This window comes from Pseudorasbora parva, chromosome 17 (genome assembly GCF_024679245.1).
Source record: "Pseudorasbora parva isolate DD20220531a chromosome 17, ASM2467924v1, whole genome shotgun sequence".
Classification (NCBI taxonomy): domain Eukaryota; kingdom Metazoa; phylum Chordata; class Actinopteri; order Cypriniformes; family Gobionidae; genus Pseudorasbora; species Pseudorasbora parva.
Genome location: NC_090188.1, coordinates 43823365 through 43840446, shown reverse-complemented (window position 1 = coordinate 43840446; position 17082 = coordinate 43823365). Strand labels below are relative to the sequence as shown.

At 42.9% G+C, this 17082-nt stretch overlaps 2 protein-coding genes across 2 annotated transcripts in view; both read right to left on the bottom strand.

Annotated features, from left to right (window-relative positions):
- Window positions 1-7490, bottom strand: part of efemp1 (EGF containing fibulin extracellular matrix protein 1) — a 23102-nt gene extending 15612 nt beyond the window's left edge. Inside the window, exons 1-4 of the mRNA XM_067422000.1 lie at window positions 7012-7490; window positions 6529-6616; window positions 867-915; window positions 518-748 (exon numbers count right to left, since the gene is read on the bottom strand). Coding sequence (XP_067278101.1) covers window positions 518-748; window positions 867-915; window positions 6529-6609 — 361 coding nt within the window. The 5' untranslated portion in view covers window positions 6610-6616; window positions 7012-7490. The remainder of the gene's footprint in view (window positions 1-517; window positions 749-866; window positions 916-6528; window positions 6617-7011) is intronic.
- A 7555-nt stretch (window positions 7491-15045) lies between these two features.
- Window positions 15046-17082, bottom strand: part of heatr5b (HEAT repeat containing 5B) — a 65084-nt gene continuing 63047 nt past the window's right edge. Inside the window, exons 33-34 of the mRNA XM_067422269.1 lie at window positions 16752-16965; window positions 15046-15717 (exon numbers count right to left, since the gene is read on the bottom strand). Coding sequence (XP_067278370.1) covers window positions 15410-15717; window positions 16752-16965 — 522 coding nt within the window. The 3' untranslated portion in view covers window positions 15046-15409. The remainder of the gene's footprint in view (window positions 15718-16751; window positions 16966-17082) is intronic.

The following is a 17082-nucleotide window of genomic DNA, read 5'->3' as shown; positions in this document are numbered from 1 at the left end:
AACTAACCCTAAACTAAACCCTAATCTAACAGTAATTATTATTGCACAGTACTTAAATATATAATTACACTGTAACAAAGGCACCATAAAATAAAGATGATTATAAATGATGCATAATTACATGCACCTAACCCTAAACCAAACCCAAATCTAAGCCTGACTCTATAGTAAGTGCATGTAGTTCATTATAACTACAATGTAACAGACACCTTACAGTAAAGTTTAACCCAACCTTTTAGTTCAGAACCTTTCGGTATAAAATCCTGAAATGTTGCTGTTTTCTGGGAATCAATGTTGGGAAAAAAGAGTTCCCTCGACAGCCAGCCCATACCGTGCCTTCAGCTCGGAAGTCTTGAACTTTAAACATTGAGAATTCATGCAGATTTCAGGCATTACTCTATTGTTGTATGGCAGCAAGGCATCTGTCCTGACGCACTGAACCGGTGCTTTCCTCAGTGAGCGGGTCTTTTAGACATACGATATGCATACCGCTCTTATATGAAGGTCAATGGCTTACCTTGACAGAAGTTCTGCTCATCCCGTGTGAATCCAGACGAACACTGAGCGTCTCCGGCTCTGTGGTTTGAGCGGGTCTGTGTGTTCACAGGGTCAGTGGGCTGAGACGGCTCGTCCCCATTACTGACAAAGATCTGAGCGTTCTGAGGGAGGCAGAGGTATCCGCCATAGTGGTTTATGCACTTCATGCCCCCTTTACAGGCATCAGAGACGAGTGCACACTCGTCAATATCTGCTCACGGACATGAACCGGAGTTAGGCTTTGAAATCACGACAGAAATAGACACAAAGACAACAGTTGGCCATAAAAGGCCAGAGAGAATATTAAATCAACAATGTTATTTTATTACCTTTGCATACCTCTTTAATGGGATCATATTCATAGCCTTCTGTGCACTGCTGTGAATATAAAACATCACTGTGTGAGAATCTTTTACACATGTATGAGCTGTAAGAACAAAAACATCATATCTGTTATTTAGATGTATGTAAATAGACCTGTCAGGATCATTTCATATGAAGTTTTTTCTGCCCTACCACTAGCCTAGAAATCTAGACGCGCCCTAGAGGCAGCAAATCTAATCTGCCCGTGAGTGTCGTCTAGGAACTCTCAAAACCATTCTGAGCTGTATTCCTCTCAATCTGGTCGGGCCAATCACATCGTGTATAGCGTCGGTGGGCGGGGCCATAATGACGACGGCCGAGTTGCGTTTGCGTGCTTCTAGTAAACACAGAAACTGGTGAACGGCGGTCTTTCGAATCAGCTTTGACCGCGACTCTGGAAGACTTGGAGTTAAGCTTTTCTCTGAGAAAAGAACAAAGAACGGCACTGAAGTCATTCTTAAAAAGGGAAGATGTGTTCGAGTTTAGCCGACCGGATACGGCGAATGTTTAATCTGTCAGCGAGCTCTGCTTCACCTTCATTGCTCTGGTTGGTGTAGCGCTATCCTATCGTGTGCAGAGGGAGTTTGACAGACAACTGTTTATCCGCCCCTCAGATTGAGCCGTCAATGGGGAGTTTCCAGACCAAACATCTTGATGTGGGTCAGGCTTGTCAAGCTACCCTACCACCCCTGCTGGGAAAAATCAGCTAAAACCAGCCTAGGCAATGCTGGTGTTCAGCTGGTCTCCCCACTTGGTCAGCTAAAAAAAGTGTCCAAACTTCCTCTAAAACCAACAAACTATTTGTTTTTCCAGCAGGGACATTTGATGAGAAAACACAGTCCTGGGAAGAGTGCAGTTAGATTTTGGATTTTTTTGTTGTTGAAGCAAATAGTATTGACAATACCAAGAAGCAAAGAGCCATCCTTCTGAGCATGGTGGGTTCCAAAACGTACAGTTTAATAAGAAATTTGCTGAGCCCTGATAAGCCTAAATCTAAGTCATATGCTCACTTGTTGGACTTGTTAAAGAACCATTTCAACCCAAAGCCAAGCGAGATAGTTCAGCGATTCAAGTTTGACTCTCGCTTAAGGAGGCCGGATGAGACAATCACTGAATTTGTGGCTGAAGTGCGCAAAAATAACAGGATTGCAATTATGGTGAAACGCTGCAACAGATGCTGAGAGACAGACTTGTTTGAGGAGGTAATGACAAACAAATCCAGAGACGGTTGATATCAGAACAAAATTTGACCTTTGATAATGCGCTAAAAATAGCACTTTAATCGGATAAAAATGATCAGGACCTGTGAAATAACAGTTCAGCAGCGGCATGTCACAAGTTGCGCAGTAGCAGCACAGCTGACAGCCGAGTGAACCGAGAACAAGAAATGCAAGCCAGTGCATCAAGAGAGTCATGTTACAGATGCAAAGGAACTTATCACATTTTGCCTGACTGTAGGTTTAAAACAGAGAAGTGTCACGCATGTGGTAAAATTGGTCACATATCACAAGCTTGCAGGAATAAGGGTAAAACGGCCAGTAGAGGGAGAGAGAGACAGCATGGTTAAAGGGAGCGCAAAACGACGTTATTGTACCAATAAAGTGGAGGAAAGTGACAGTGGTGATTCTAACACATTCACACTGGGTTGCATTAAGGAATAGGCAAAGTTAACAGTAAAAATCCAACTAAAGTGCAGCCATATACAGTGGACATGCAAATGGATAGGCACAAAGGTGAAACTAGAAATATACACTGGATGTAGTCTTACCATTTTGAATGAGGAAACATTCAAGGAATTGAGAAAGAGTGAAAGGAACACAAAACTAAGACCAACTGAAATTAAACTGGAAACTTATACGGGACAACCAATCAAAGTGAGAGGCACTTGCCAGGTGACAGTAGAGTACCAAGCGCAAGAGCAAAAGAAAATGCTCCCTGTGGTGGTAGTGGCTGGCAGGGGTCCAAACCTGCTGGGGAGAGGCTGGTTATCAGAATTAAAATTATCTTGGGACCAGATTAAAAATGACAAAGTACTGCAGATTCGAACAGAAGATGATTTATTGCGCAGGGTGCTGGTGAAACACAGTGAAGTCTTTAAAGAGGGCCTGGGGACATTGAGAGGGGTTCAAGCTAAAAGTCATGTTTCCCCAGATGCAGTGCCTAGGTTTTTCCGCCCCAGGTCAGTGCCCTATGCAACGCGAGCTAAAGTGGATGAGGAGATAATCCGCTGCAAAAGGAGCAGGTTATCCGGCCCGTAAAGTACTCTGAGTGGGCTAACCCTGTGGTGCCAATTCTGAAGACTGATGGCTCCACTAAGTTGTCTTTTAATAGAGCAGCATCCCTATAGCAGTACACAATACCCCGCGTGGAGGGTCTGTGTAACACACTGTCTGGAGGTAAAAAGTTCTCTAAATTGGACATAAATCATGCCTACCAGCATGTGGTTGTTGATGAGGAGTCTCAAAAGTATTTGACAATAAATACACAGCAAGATCTGTTCACCTACCAGAGGTTACCTTTCGGAGTGGCATCAGCTGCAGGGGATTCCTGAAGTAGTCGTTTTATTTGGATGATATCTTGATAACAGGCATGGATACGGCAGACCACTTAAAAACCTTTGGGCAGTGTTGCAGAAGCTGGACGAGGCTGGGCTGAGACTCAAAAGAGAGAAGTGCGTGTTCTTGCAGGATGACGTTGAGTATCTTGGTCATAAAGTGAACGCTCAGGTCTACAGCCCGTGGAAAAGAAAGTGAGGGCGATTGTAGATGCCCCAGCTCCATCTAATGTGTCAGAACTAAAGGCCTACCTGCGGTTATTAAACTACTATGGACAATTTCTCCCAAAATAAGCGACCTGCCTGGCACCACTGAATGAGCTTTTAAAAAAGGGAAGCACTGGGAGGGGATGACAGAACAGGAAGAGGCCTTCCAGCATTCAAAGATGTTGCTGCATTCTGCGAATGTCCTGATACATTATTCGGCAGACAGAGATTTAGTTTTAGCATGTGATGCATCACCCTACAGGGTAGGGGCGGTGTTATCGCACAGATTGGAGGATGGCAGCGAACAACCACTAAGTTTCATGTCTCGCACACTGTCAGCTGCAGAAAAAAAATACTCTCAACTAGATAAAGAGGGACTTGCAGTAGTTTTGGAATGGGAGGTCATGTACTATCTGCACAGGCCACAATCCATTAATTTCACTCTTTAATGAGAAGAAACCCATTCCCCAGATGGACTCTCCCCGAGTGCAGAGGTGGGCCGTGCTCCTGAGTGCCTACAACTTTAACATGGTTCTAGGCCTGGCAAGGCTAATGTCTGTGCGGATGCTTTAAGCAGGCTACCCATCATGGAAGAGACGATGGAGGAGAGAAGAACTAAACAAGTGCTAATGCTGAATGTATTAGGTGATGCACCTGTGGATGCTCCTAAAATTAGACGTTGGACCGCTCGTGATGTAATGCTGTCCAGGGTGCTTGAGTAGATCCAGAGGGGATGGCTTTTAGTGTTAGAGCCTGAGTTGCAGCTTTATCATCAGAGGAGAACGGAGCTAAGTGTCAGGGATGGTTGTGAGTTATGAGGAGCTAGAGCTGTTTATCATTACAAAGGGGAGAGAGATGTTGTTAAAAATACTTCACCAGACCCACACAGGTGTCGAAAATGAAAGGATTACCCCAATCTTATTTTTTGTGGCCCAACATGGACAGGGATGTGGAGCAAGAGGCTCAAGTGTGTGAAGTGTGTCAGCAATTTAAAAAGTCACCTTCAGCATCTGCCATCATCTCCCTGGTCTAGAATACATGTTGACTACACTGGGCATTCTAATTGTCATTGACTCACACTCAAAGTGGATGAATGTGTACCCAGCAACGACCGCCACCTCCCAAATGACTATAGAAAAGCTCACGCAAAGTATTAGTGTGTTCGGACTGCCACAGATGTTGGTATCTGACAATGTACCTTGTTTTACAACTGCTGATTTTGCAGCATTCATGAAAAAGAATGGAATTCAGCACATTCGGATGGCACCCTTTCACCCCTCCTCAAACGTGTTAGCAGAAAGAGCTGGCCAGCAAACACAACTGTCCTGAAGCCCATAGAGAATCTATAGGGCATTGCCAAGAGGAAGATGAGACATGAGAGCGAATAGAAGAGCTGAAAGCCTGGTCTTCATAACACTTCAGCAGTGCCACCGGCTGAGAACATCCATGCCATGCCACACTGAGGCATTCATTCATGCAAAAGGGGCTCAAACTAACTGAGTACATGTGCATGATTATCCTTATGCCGCCTTCCAGGCAACCCGTAAACCATGTTTTTCCAACCTCCTATCTGTGAAAGTGAACTAGAACAGCAGTCAAACCCATGATTTCCCACCCTTGAACTTATACTAGATCAATGTACTTCCAGTTACGAGTTCTGACGTCACATAGCCCGCAAAACAACAATGGCAGCCCCTACGGATGCAGTGTTTATGGAAGTCATACATAAATATATATATATATATATTTATCCACAAATGTTATGCATTATCCACAGCTTTGCTAGCGTTGGTTTCTAGTCCATTGAGTGCAAGAATAAATTAATACCAACTACATTTCCAAATATACAAATAATGTAAAATAAAAGGTATAATAGCTTCTCTCGCCTTATGCGCCATTTTTTATCTTCTGTTTCCCCTCAAATAAAAAAAGAGTGACTTTGGCGGTAGAAATGATTGTAAATGAGCATAAGCACTGTACAGTCCGCCATGTTTTGTTTACATCTCACTTCCACAATTCCTCGTGCTCCGGCAGTTTGCCGGGACTTTGCTTGGAACGCTACAAAGTCGTGAGTCGTGGTTTGAAGTCATAATGTATAGGCTCAAAAACCTGCCAGGAACGCAACATAAAATTATATCACAGGGTTGACATTTCTGTATTTAAAATCCTACTACATAACGTAATATTCTCATTGTTTTTTTTATTTTGAATGTGGGATTTTCAAGCCATAATCATCAAAATTATAACAAATAAAGGCTTGAAATATCTCACTTTGCATCTAATGAGATGTAATTAATATATAATATATTAGTTTAACCTTTTAAGTTGAATTACCGAAATAAATTAACTTTACCACAACATTTTAATATATTGAGATATACCTGTGTATTGTCTTTAAATGAGTTAAGCACCTCTTTGTAAATAAGTCCGTGACTTAAATCTCGAAAAGTCCATTTAAAGCACTTTAAGCACCTTATAAAAACCCTGCATTTCTTTACTCGTTTAAAATTCCCTTATTCGGATGGCAAAATGTAATTCTAAAATGCAAAATTGTAACATTGTAATTTTTAATTACAGTTATCTCAAATAACTATGGTGATTAGAGCAAATAAACCTGATCAGGCAATTAATGGTCATGCTAATTTTGTTCCTGGATCAGCATCAAATTTATTCTTAACCCTATCCCACACCTAAACCTAACTCTACCCGTAACTCCCCCTGGAAATCAGAGGGAAATGACGGTCAAGGACACTGATGCAGAAGCACCAGGGTGTAAGCCTAAACTCTAAAATCTGATTGGTTGACTTGAATGTTGTACTTTGTGTGTGATTAATCACTCATCATCTACATGTAAATAATGCACTTGCCGTGTATGAAACCAGCTCTTCCGCCTCTTGAGAAACCGCACAGGCGACCGCTGTTATTAGCAGGAGGATTCCCAACATCATGCCGGCTCTAAACGAGTTAAACAAACCAACACAGCATCCACACCTGTAGTTACATCATTGGTGGACATGTGAGAACATTTCATTCTGCTGTCATTGGCTCAGCTCCAGTCAGAGCTCATGCCCTGCATACTTCTCGAGAAAAGTGCTACTGATAATGCATGCGATTACACTTAACCCAACGCATTCAGAAATCAGACGACCAATAACTGCGCTGAAATATGATCTGTTTCTGCACAGGAGCTGTTTTATGAATTCACTTCAAAGCCAGAACGCATCACTTTTTAACACCACTCACTTTTAATAAAGGATGCTCGTATGTTTGTGCAAAATAAAATGATCAAACTGCATTGTATCCCAGCTCATATAATAATCCATATTTATGATAACATGCGGTAAACTCACCTGCGCTGCTGTAAGACGCGCTCCGTCCGGAGGATGATGAGGGTCTGATGTCCGGGTTGGAATGCCACAGATGTTTGAGGAAGGCTTCGTGACGTCACAGCCTCGGCAGGAATGTGGGAGCGGTGTGCAGGTTGTTTCCCGCTGCAGGAGTTTGAGGAGTTTGTTGCTTGGGCTCAAGGAAGGGCAGGATGTGTCTGTGTCTCCCTCCACCGGCTGCTCAATAATCCCACTCATGCCAGGCATTGTGCTCAGATTTTAATAGCTCAGTGTTTAATGTCATATACTCGAGTCCATATTGTTTCAATGCATTAATGTCCTCTAGGATCTGAGCAGCCACCCACATGTAAAAATAGTATAGTAAAATCACTGTAGTAAATACTGTAGTGTTTTTTAACCATACTAAAGTAAAAACACTACAATAAATTGTAGTATATTATAGCATTTACATCACTTTCTTAATTTACTGTAGTATATTTACTACACTCACCCAAAGGAGTATTAGGAACACACACTAATACTGTGTTTGACCCCCTTTCTCCTCCAGAACTGCCTTAATTCTACATGGCATTGATCATCAAGCTGCTGAAAGCATTCTTTAGAAATGTTGGCCCATATTGATAGGAGAGCATCTTGCAGTTGATGGAGATTTGTGGGATGCACATCCAGGGCACGAAGCTCCCGTTCCACCACATCCCAAAGATGCTCTATTGGGTTGAGATCTGGAGACTGTGGCGGCCATTTTAGTTCAGTCAACTCATTGGCATGTTCAAGAAACCAATCTGAAATGATTGTAGCTTTGTGACATGGTGCATTATCCTGCTGGAAGTAGCCATCAGAGGATGGGGACATGGTGGTCATAAAGGGATGGACATGGTCAGAAACAATGCTCAGGTAGGCCGTGGCATTTAAACGATGCCCAATCGGCACTAAGGGGCCTAAAGTGTGCCAAGAAAACATCCCCCACACCATTACACCACCACCACCAGCCTGCACAGTGGGAACAAGGCATGATGGATCCATGTTCTCATTCTGTTTACGCCAAATTCTGACTCTACCATCTGAATGGCTCAACAGAAATCGAGGCTCATCAGACCAGTCTTCAACTGTCCAATTTTGGTGAGCTTGTGCAAATTGTCGCCTCTTTTTCCTATTTGTAGTGGAGATGAGTGGTACCCGGTGGGGTCTTCTGCTGGTGTAGCCCATCCGCCTCAAGTTGTGTGTGTGTGTTGTGGCTTCACAAATGCTTTGCTGCATACCTCGGATGTAACGAGTGGTTATTTCAGTCAAAGTTGCTCTTCTATCAGCTTGAATCAGTCGGCCCATTCTCCTCTGACCTCGAGCATCAACAAGGCATTTTCTCCCACAGGACTGCTGCAGACTGGATGCTCTTCCCTTCTCACACCATTCTTTGTAAACCCTAGAAATGGTTGTGTGTGTAAATCCCAGTAACTGAGCAGATTGTGAAATACTCAGACCGGCCCGTCTGGCACCAACAACCATGCCACGCTCAAAACGGCTTAAATCACCTTTCTTTCCCATTCTGACATTCAGTTTGGAGTTCAGGAGATTGTCTTGACCAGGACCACACTCCCAAATGCACTGAAGAACTGCCATGTGATTGGCTGATTAGATAATTGCATTAATGAGAAATTGAACAGGCATTCCCAATAATCTATTAGGTGAGTGTGGTTAAAAAACACTATAGAATTTAGTAGAATAATTTTACTGTAATATATTGTAATGTGCTAAATACACTCCTTCAGGATTCAAACTAGTTTCGGAAAGTTTTTTTCCGAATATGTCTCTGTATCATAAAGGGAGGAAATCCTTATATGGGCACTTCTTCTGGATGAGCACACACACACACACACACACACACACACACACACACACACACACACACACACACACACACACACACACACACACACACAAAGCGAGAGCTAGAGTGCATCCATCAACAGCTTGGTTGGGGTTACGGGAGCCATCAACAGCGATGGCGTTGTGTTTTTAGACATGAGATCAACAATGTCACTAACAGAAGTGTGTTTGTGTTTCTGGTGTGAGGGAAGGAGCACCTTGTTCAGCTTCCCAAATAACACAGCATTAAGGGAACAGTGAATGTAGTTTGTGTTTCTGGAGTTCTGCAAGTTTGTGTGTGTGTTTGTTCCCGGTCATGAATGGAAACCGCAGGCGGAGAGTGAAACTGCATCAAATGTGTGTGTGTGTGTGTGTGTGTGTGTGTGTGTGTGTGTGTGTGTTGCGTAGATTTAGGGCTAGGGGCAGTATAGGGGGATAGAATGTAAAGTTTGTACAGTGTAAAATCCATCACGCCAATGGAAAGTCCCCACAATTAACAAAAACACAACGTGTGTGTGTGTGTGTATCTTTACCTCCGCCCACTACACGCCTCCACAGACTCTACTGTTTTCAGAAAGAATCGGTTCATCTGTCTTATATAAATATGATAAACTAAAGACTCTTGGGAGATATGAAGGATCAACACTACTCTATCGATACTCAAGATTAACATGAGACCGCTTGTGTGTGTGTGTGTGTGTATTTTACACGTTACATGTGCAACATTAGAATACAAAGCACCAAATATTGTGTCCTGTGTCATGGATTGTGTTTTGACCCAACTTAAGGATCAAAACACATCACAACAATCCACAAAACAAGACACCAAATCCAAAAAGCAATCATGTACACAGAAGAGCTGCAGATTAGAGCCATAATCAAAGCTACAATAGCAGGAAACCCAGGAAACGGAGCTCAGCTAACGAGAGCTCGCCGTGGCTGAATGAACACTCAGGTTATTGAACAGACAAACAGGACATGAAGCGCAGGTGATGGAAATGAGGCCGTGAGAACCATTCAGTGATCGGCTCAATCGCTCTGATTTGTGTCATAATAATGCACACAGCTGTTAATATGATACAAATAAATGTATACGTTAAGCATTTAACATTAAGCATTAAAAGCACAATATGTACGATTTTGGGATAAAAATATCCAATAACCACTAGAACAGTGTTATATATTTTGTTGACTTGTGTACTTACATTATAACAAATGTTTCCAAGAATGTTTAAATCCAAAGAAATTTTTCATTTTAACCAGGACACGGCCTGTGTGTGTGTGTGTGTGTGTGTGTGTGTGTGGCCTATCAGTGACATCATCTCCGCTGTGTTATGGTCTGGTGTTATAGTGTAGTAACCATGGCAACACTATCGCCGCTTTAATATCTGATGTGTTTTGTTAGACACTGTTTGGATCATTAATGGACAGAAACTAATGATTGTTCTCCTGCTCAACACAGTTCGTCTTATTGTTTAAAGGGGGGGTGAAACACTCAGTTTCAGTCAGTGTCATGTCAATCTTGAGTACCTATAGAGTAGCATTGCATCCTGCATATCTCCGAAAAGTCTTTATTTTTTTTATAATTATATAAGAAAGATGCGCTGTTCCGAGTCTTTCCGGAAAAAGCCGAGCGGGTGGGGGCGTGTCGTGTGAGCGGAGCTAAATAATGACGTGTGCGCCGCTGCTATTGTGTTGAGTCGAGTGCGTCGTAAAGCTGTGTCATCCCTAACAGCGGGAAAAAAACTTTATTCAAAATAAAAATATGGCTTTTAATCAGATCCAGCCATACATCTATGATCCGGAATCAGACCCAGAGGCTGCAGTTGAACAGGAGCAGCAGCAAAAACGACTAGAGCAGGACGTCTCTATGTGGTACAAGTTATACACTAACTATATAATATGCTGAGCGACTTGTGTTATTTACATATTTATACTTGAATTATATCGTCGTATTTTTGTCTTTGAAGGTGTACATGTGGGAAGTGCAGTTGTGCACGTGTGTGTGTGTGTGTGTTTACGCGTGGTTTGTGTAGACAGTAAGCGGACTGGTTTTGCACGGCAGGTTAAGTTAGTGTTTACATAGAAAGACACGGAATAGTAGCGCATTTGAATGAAGAAGCGCGCTTATTTAGTTCAACATATTTCTCCCCTCTTTGTGTATTGTTGTTTGGAGTGCTTTTACAATACACAAACATAAAGTTACACATATAGTGGCCAGCTAAACAAATGTACACGCACTACACATCGCATGCTCCATTGATCAATTAACTATACGTGATCATGTTTGGGCTACTTGATGAGCATAGGCAAAAACACAGACATTTGAAGCAGTCTCACTCACCGCCTGCGGTTCTAACGTTGGGACCTTTATCGTTGGGACTGCTCCATCCTTCAGCATTAGGCGATCGGAAAATCCGGCGTCGAGCTGGGCCTTGTTTATGAAACAGTCGGCACCGAAATGCAGTGAACAGATATAAACATTCGCGCAACTCAGTTGCTGATCCGGAAAAGCAAATTCCATCCACTGTTGCCTTACCGCGGGTTTTTGGGGAATCTGTGCAGGACTGTCTTGGTCTGGCAACCAAAAACGCACATCACCTGTGCAGCAGCCTACGAGCCAGCGCTTTGATGGGCGTAGCCTGTTGCTTTCGCTCTCTCCCTCGCTCTCTCTCACGCGCTTCCGGTAGAATTGTCCGTAAGGCCCATACAAGGAAATTCCGCCCCCATTAACGTCAAAGGGGACGCATGATCTCAAAAAACTTGCCGAAACTTATGACTAACCGGAAGTAGTATTTTTGACAAAGAAATACTCTCATCAAACGTCCACCTTAACTTTTGAAACTTTGTCTATGTTTAGTATGGGATTCCAAGTCTTTAACAGTGTAAAAAGATCAGTATGCATGAAACAGCATTTCACCGCCCCTTTAAATCTGCTGTTGTTGATTTACCGCACAGAGTGCCGTGTTTTACCGCCTATTATTACACGGCTCTGTGAAATACTTGATTCTGATTGGTCAATCGCGCATTCCAGCGGTACGTTATTTCCAGATAACACACACCGCTCATCCGGGTACAGCGAGTTATCTTGACCGGCTCTACTTCTGTGCTTAACGCTGGCGCCATCTTGTGGCTTAAACAGCCGTGGGTTACAATGGAAGACTTCTAAGCAGGTTTCCTTTATAAAGTTTTAAATATGGATATTTTTATATTATATTAAACGCATCGATTGGAATCAGAAGGCTCTATTAACCCATCGGAGTCGTGTGGAGCACGTTATTTGACGGACAGCTGCATTTAATGGACTTCAGAAACAGCTCCAACTACTGCTGGGATTAACGTTAGCCTGGACTTTTTAAATATAACTCCGATTGTATTGTCTGACAGAAGAATGTCATAAGTAAGGGCTAATGTCCACCCAGCCGGCTGTTATCGCAGAATAAACCCCTCCAGAGTGATCAGGACCCCGAGGCGAAGCGGAGCGTCACTCTGAAGGGGTTTATTCTGCGATAACAACCGGCTGGGTGGACATTATCCTGCTTATTACACGGCTACTAGTCTCAAATAAATTACACACTAAATATTGTCTTGAGATTAAATATTTTATTAGCTCTTCCGCAAAGCTTCCGCGAAGAAAAACAGTTCCGTACTGCTTTAAGCCTTTATCTATCGCTGCTAAATGTTGAGAGTGAATGCTGAAAGGGTTAGTTCAGCCAAAGATGAACCCAAGCCTATGATTTACTCACCCTCAGGTCATTATAGGTGTTTATGACATTCTTCTGTCAGACAAATACAATCAGAGTTATATTTAAAAAGTCCAGGCTAACGTTAATCCCAGCAGTAGTTGGAGCTGTTTCTGAAGTCCATTAAATGCAGCTGTCCGTCAAATAACGTGCTCCACACGACTCCGATGGGTTAATAGAGCCTTCTGATTCCAATCGATGCGTTTGTGTCAGAAAAATATCCATATTTAAAACTTTATAAAGGAAACCTGCCTTGAAGTCTTCCATTGTAACCCACGGCTGTTTAAGCCACAAGATGGCGCCAGCGTTAAGCACAGAAGTAGAACCGGTCAAGATAACTCGCAGTACCCGGATGAGCGGTGTGTGTTATCTGGAAATAACATACTGCTGGAATGCGCGATTGACCAATCAGAATCAAGTATTTCACAGAGCCGTGTAATAAACACCTATAATGACCTGAGGGTGAGTAAATCAGAGGCTTGGTTTCATCTTTGGCTGAACTAACCCTTTCAGCATTCATTCTCAACATTTAGCAGCGATAGATAAAGGCTTAAAGCAGTCTGGAGCTGTTTTACTTCGCGGAAGCTTTGCGGAAGAGCTAATCAAATATTTAATCTCAAGACACTATTTTGTGTCTAATAATTATTTATTTGAGACTAGTAGCCGTGTAATAAGCGGGATAATGTCCACCCAGCCGGTTATTATCGCAGAATAAACCCCTTCAGAGTGACGCAAGACTCTGGGTGTACATTATCCCTTACTGAACATATGTTGCATAGCCTACATTAGATTCGCTATATTTGTTTATAGTCTTCAATATCAACATTGTTTTAGGACATCATTGGGCAGGATGTGAAACAAAATTCATTATTATTAAAATAAATAGAGATTTTTAAAAATATTTTTTATCCAAATAGAAAAAAGTGAAAAGCATCCACATGCCAAGAATCGAGAACAACGCTCCATCTGTATGGGCCATCGCTCCTGTGTTATTTCTTTGTGTTGCATTTATGACGATGTCACAGCAGTAGAAGTGGTGCAACTATATCGATCAGTTTATAATCCAACCCACCTTGACGCAGGACAAAACTACAGTGCAAAAGCAAACCGAGCCAAAGTAAAGCGAGCCGAGTCGTACCCCACAGTGGAAAAGCACCATCTGATAGACCACAGTGGCCTCAATCACTTTTAAAGGGAAGAAGCTTGGCATGACAAGAACCTAGAGTTGCCCATCCAGCCAAATTGAGCATCAGGGCAAGAAGGGATTTGAGTTTGGAGAAACTTCACACGTGACACAATGCAGTCAGACAAGTCCCGTTCTCCTGGCGACGGCCAAACCCAGACTCGGGTTGGATGAAGAAGGCTTGGATGAGCTGCTCGGCCATGGAAACCCATTCCATGAAGCTCTCTCCGCTGTTCTTGAGCTCATCTGAAGGCCACAGAAGTCTGGAGGTCTGGAGCTGTTGACTCTGCAGAAAGTTGGTGACTTCTGCGCACTGTGACCCTCAGCATGCGCTGACCCCGCTCTGGGATTGAACTCTCCATGGCTGAGTTGCTGTTGTTCCCAATGGCTTCCCCTTTGTTCTAATCCCACTAACAGTTGAGCGTGGAATATTTAGTAGTGAGGAAATGTCAGGAATGGACTTATTGCACAGGTGGAACTTATTCCCCCCCCCCCCCCCCCCCAAACAGTTAATTATTGCGGTCAATTCTTAAGATTTCATTGGTCATGTCAATCGCAGTGCTGATAGCCTACACCAAACACTAATCCCAATGCAATTGCAATATAAAATGCAATCACGCCTGTATTTGTTTTACACCGGTTATCTTGATTACATGAGAACAGCAGTGCAGCTCAACAATAACCACTGAGTCTCTTATGGAAGGTTATCGATTGGGACATTATTTGTGGATATGAATGACAGGCAATGGTACATATATTACATATTTTTACTTAATGAATGACAGGCAATGAAAGGCAGACATTACAATCAAGTCATTAAAAGCTCAAACAAGAACTCATTGAGCAACTCTAAAATATTTAATAGACTCACACACCACAACTACATTTAAACAGAGCTTCAGTACATCTGTGTCGCTTCACTGACATTCACAGCACAAGTGGTTTATACTTCGAAGAATCAGCCGCTTAAAACAATGATCAACATTTACCAAAAAACACGTGAAATTCTGGAAAGTGATAAATATGATAATACAAGGTTTAAATTATGATCAGACAGAAAATAATAAAAAGCAACAGTTAAAAGAAAGAAAGGAAAAAAAAAACATGGGAATGTGGTCATGGAAACATTCAGGTAAGTGTGAATTTTGATCTACACCAGTGTTGTGTGAGTAATTTTGACTAAGGGATACGTTCACCCAAAAATGTAAATTCTGTCATCATTTACTCACCCTCACGTTGTTCCAAACCTGAGTGAGTTTCTTTCTTCTGCTGAACACAAAACAAGATATTCGGAAGAATAATAGAGCAACCATTGAGTACAATAGTAGGGGAAATGGTATGGTTGCTTTATCTGCTTGGATACAAACATTCTTCCAAATATCTTCATTTGTGTTCAGCAGAAGAAAGAAACTCACACAGGTTTGGAACAACATGATGGAGAGTAAATGATGACAGAATTTACATTTTTGGGTGAACTATCCCTTTAAGGTGCATTTCAAAAGTGCCCATAAAAACGAGTAAGATGCACTCATGCTTGTAACAGACCTTTATGATTTATGACAGTGTCACTGTAACCTTTATTCACTTTATACAAACAGCTTCAGCTGAAGGGCTAGAAGAAGCTGGTCTTGAGTTTGATGGTGGGCGCCGCTTGCACACTGGGCTGAGGTTGTCTCGCCGCCGCCTTGGCTTTACTGTTGGCTTGCCTGGATCTGATGGCGGCCTCGAGCCGGGTCTTGAGTTCTGGTGCCGCCCCGATGACGGTCTTGAAGGCGACGGGGTAAAGAGGGCCGATGTGCATCAGGTTCTGGAGGGCGAACTCATGCAGGCCTTTGGAGCTGGTGGAGGCCGTGGAGAAGCTGGCCTCGTCCAGCAGGTACGAGATGAGGGTCGGAACCAGCAGAGCCAGTAACTGGACTCCTGGAAGGAGAGAAGCTGGATCATAACTCCACATGAAGCTGCTCATTTTTGTACTTTCAATTGAAATTTTCTGTAGAAAAGTGTGTTAATAGACCTTTATCACACTTCGGTAAGTGAAGCAGTGTATCGCTACTTCCAGTCCCATTACAATGCAACAGAGCTGGACAGTAACTAAGTACATTTCCTTGAGTACTGTATTTAAGTTCATTTTTTAAGTATCTGTGCTTTACTGGAGTATTATTTTTTCTAAAAAATAATAAACGCAACTCGGCCGTCGTCATTATTGCCCCGCCCACCGACTCTATACACGATGTGATTGGCCCGGCAAGAGTTAGGCGATTACAGCTCAGACGGGTAATGAGAGTTGCTAGACGACACTCGTGGGCAGATTAGATTTGCTGCCGCTAGGGTGCGTCTAGATTTCTAGGCTAGCGATACGGTGCTCGGATTCTACACAATGACACCAAATAAGACCTAAAAAAAAAGCGGCAGTATGTTCGCAGACTTATGCATTTCAAAACTGAGGATGTTTGTCTCATATCTGGAGGACGCACATTTTTGGAATCGATTCCAATTCCTGGTTCCAGAATCGATGGGGTTGATTCCAATAATCGATTCCGCACTGTCATTTTTGATTCTTGTTTTTTAAACTAAATTGATGGAGGAACCCAGTCCCAGAGTGACAGATGGTTTGTCTAGATTAGACCCTTATTCATCGTCTGGTGTCGTTTTGAAGCTGCACTGAAACTGAGATTTGGCCCTTGAGCCGTTTGAGGCCCATTGAAGTCCATTATATGGAGAACAACCCTGGAATGTTTTCATCAAAAACCTTCATTTCTTTTCCACTGAGGAAAGAAAGACATGGACATCTGGGATGACATGAGGGTGAGGAAACTATCAGCAAAAGTTTATTTAAAAGGCAACTAATCCTTTCTAGGAGTTAGGAGTTAACATAAACATAATAGGAAGGATCGACACACACTTCCGCTGTGATAAAGGCCTATATCGTGATCAAACCAAAGCAATCGGCTTACGGTTGTGTTCCTCTGCCATGGCAACAAGCCCCTCCAGCACTTTAACCCCTTCCTGTACGGCCTGTAGTTCAGCGGGTGAGGACGGGCGGAGATGCTCCACGCTCTTCAGCTTCTCCACCAGTAGAGGAGCCAGAGCGTGGATGAAGGGCGCGGAGAGACTGCGGCAGGAGAGCTGGAACACCGACAGCAGCAGCTGAGAGCAGCGGGCCTGAGTCTGCACAAACACAAGAAACATTCAGATTTTATTACATTTTGTACCTCTGTATTACAAGTGCCTCTGTTATGCTTTTTCAGATATTCCCTTTCGTGTAGTGTACTATAGCAGCTGTTT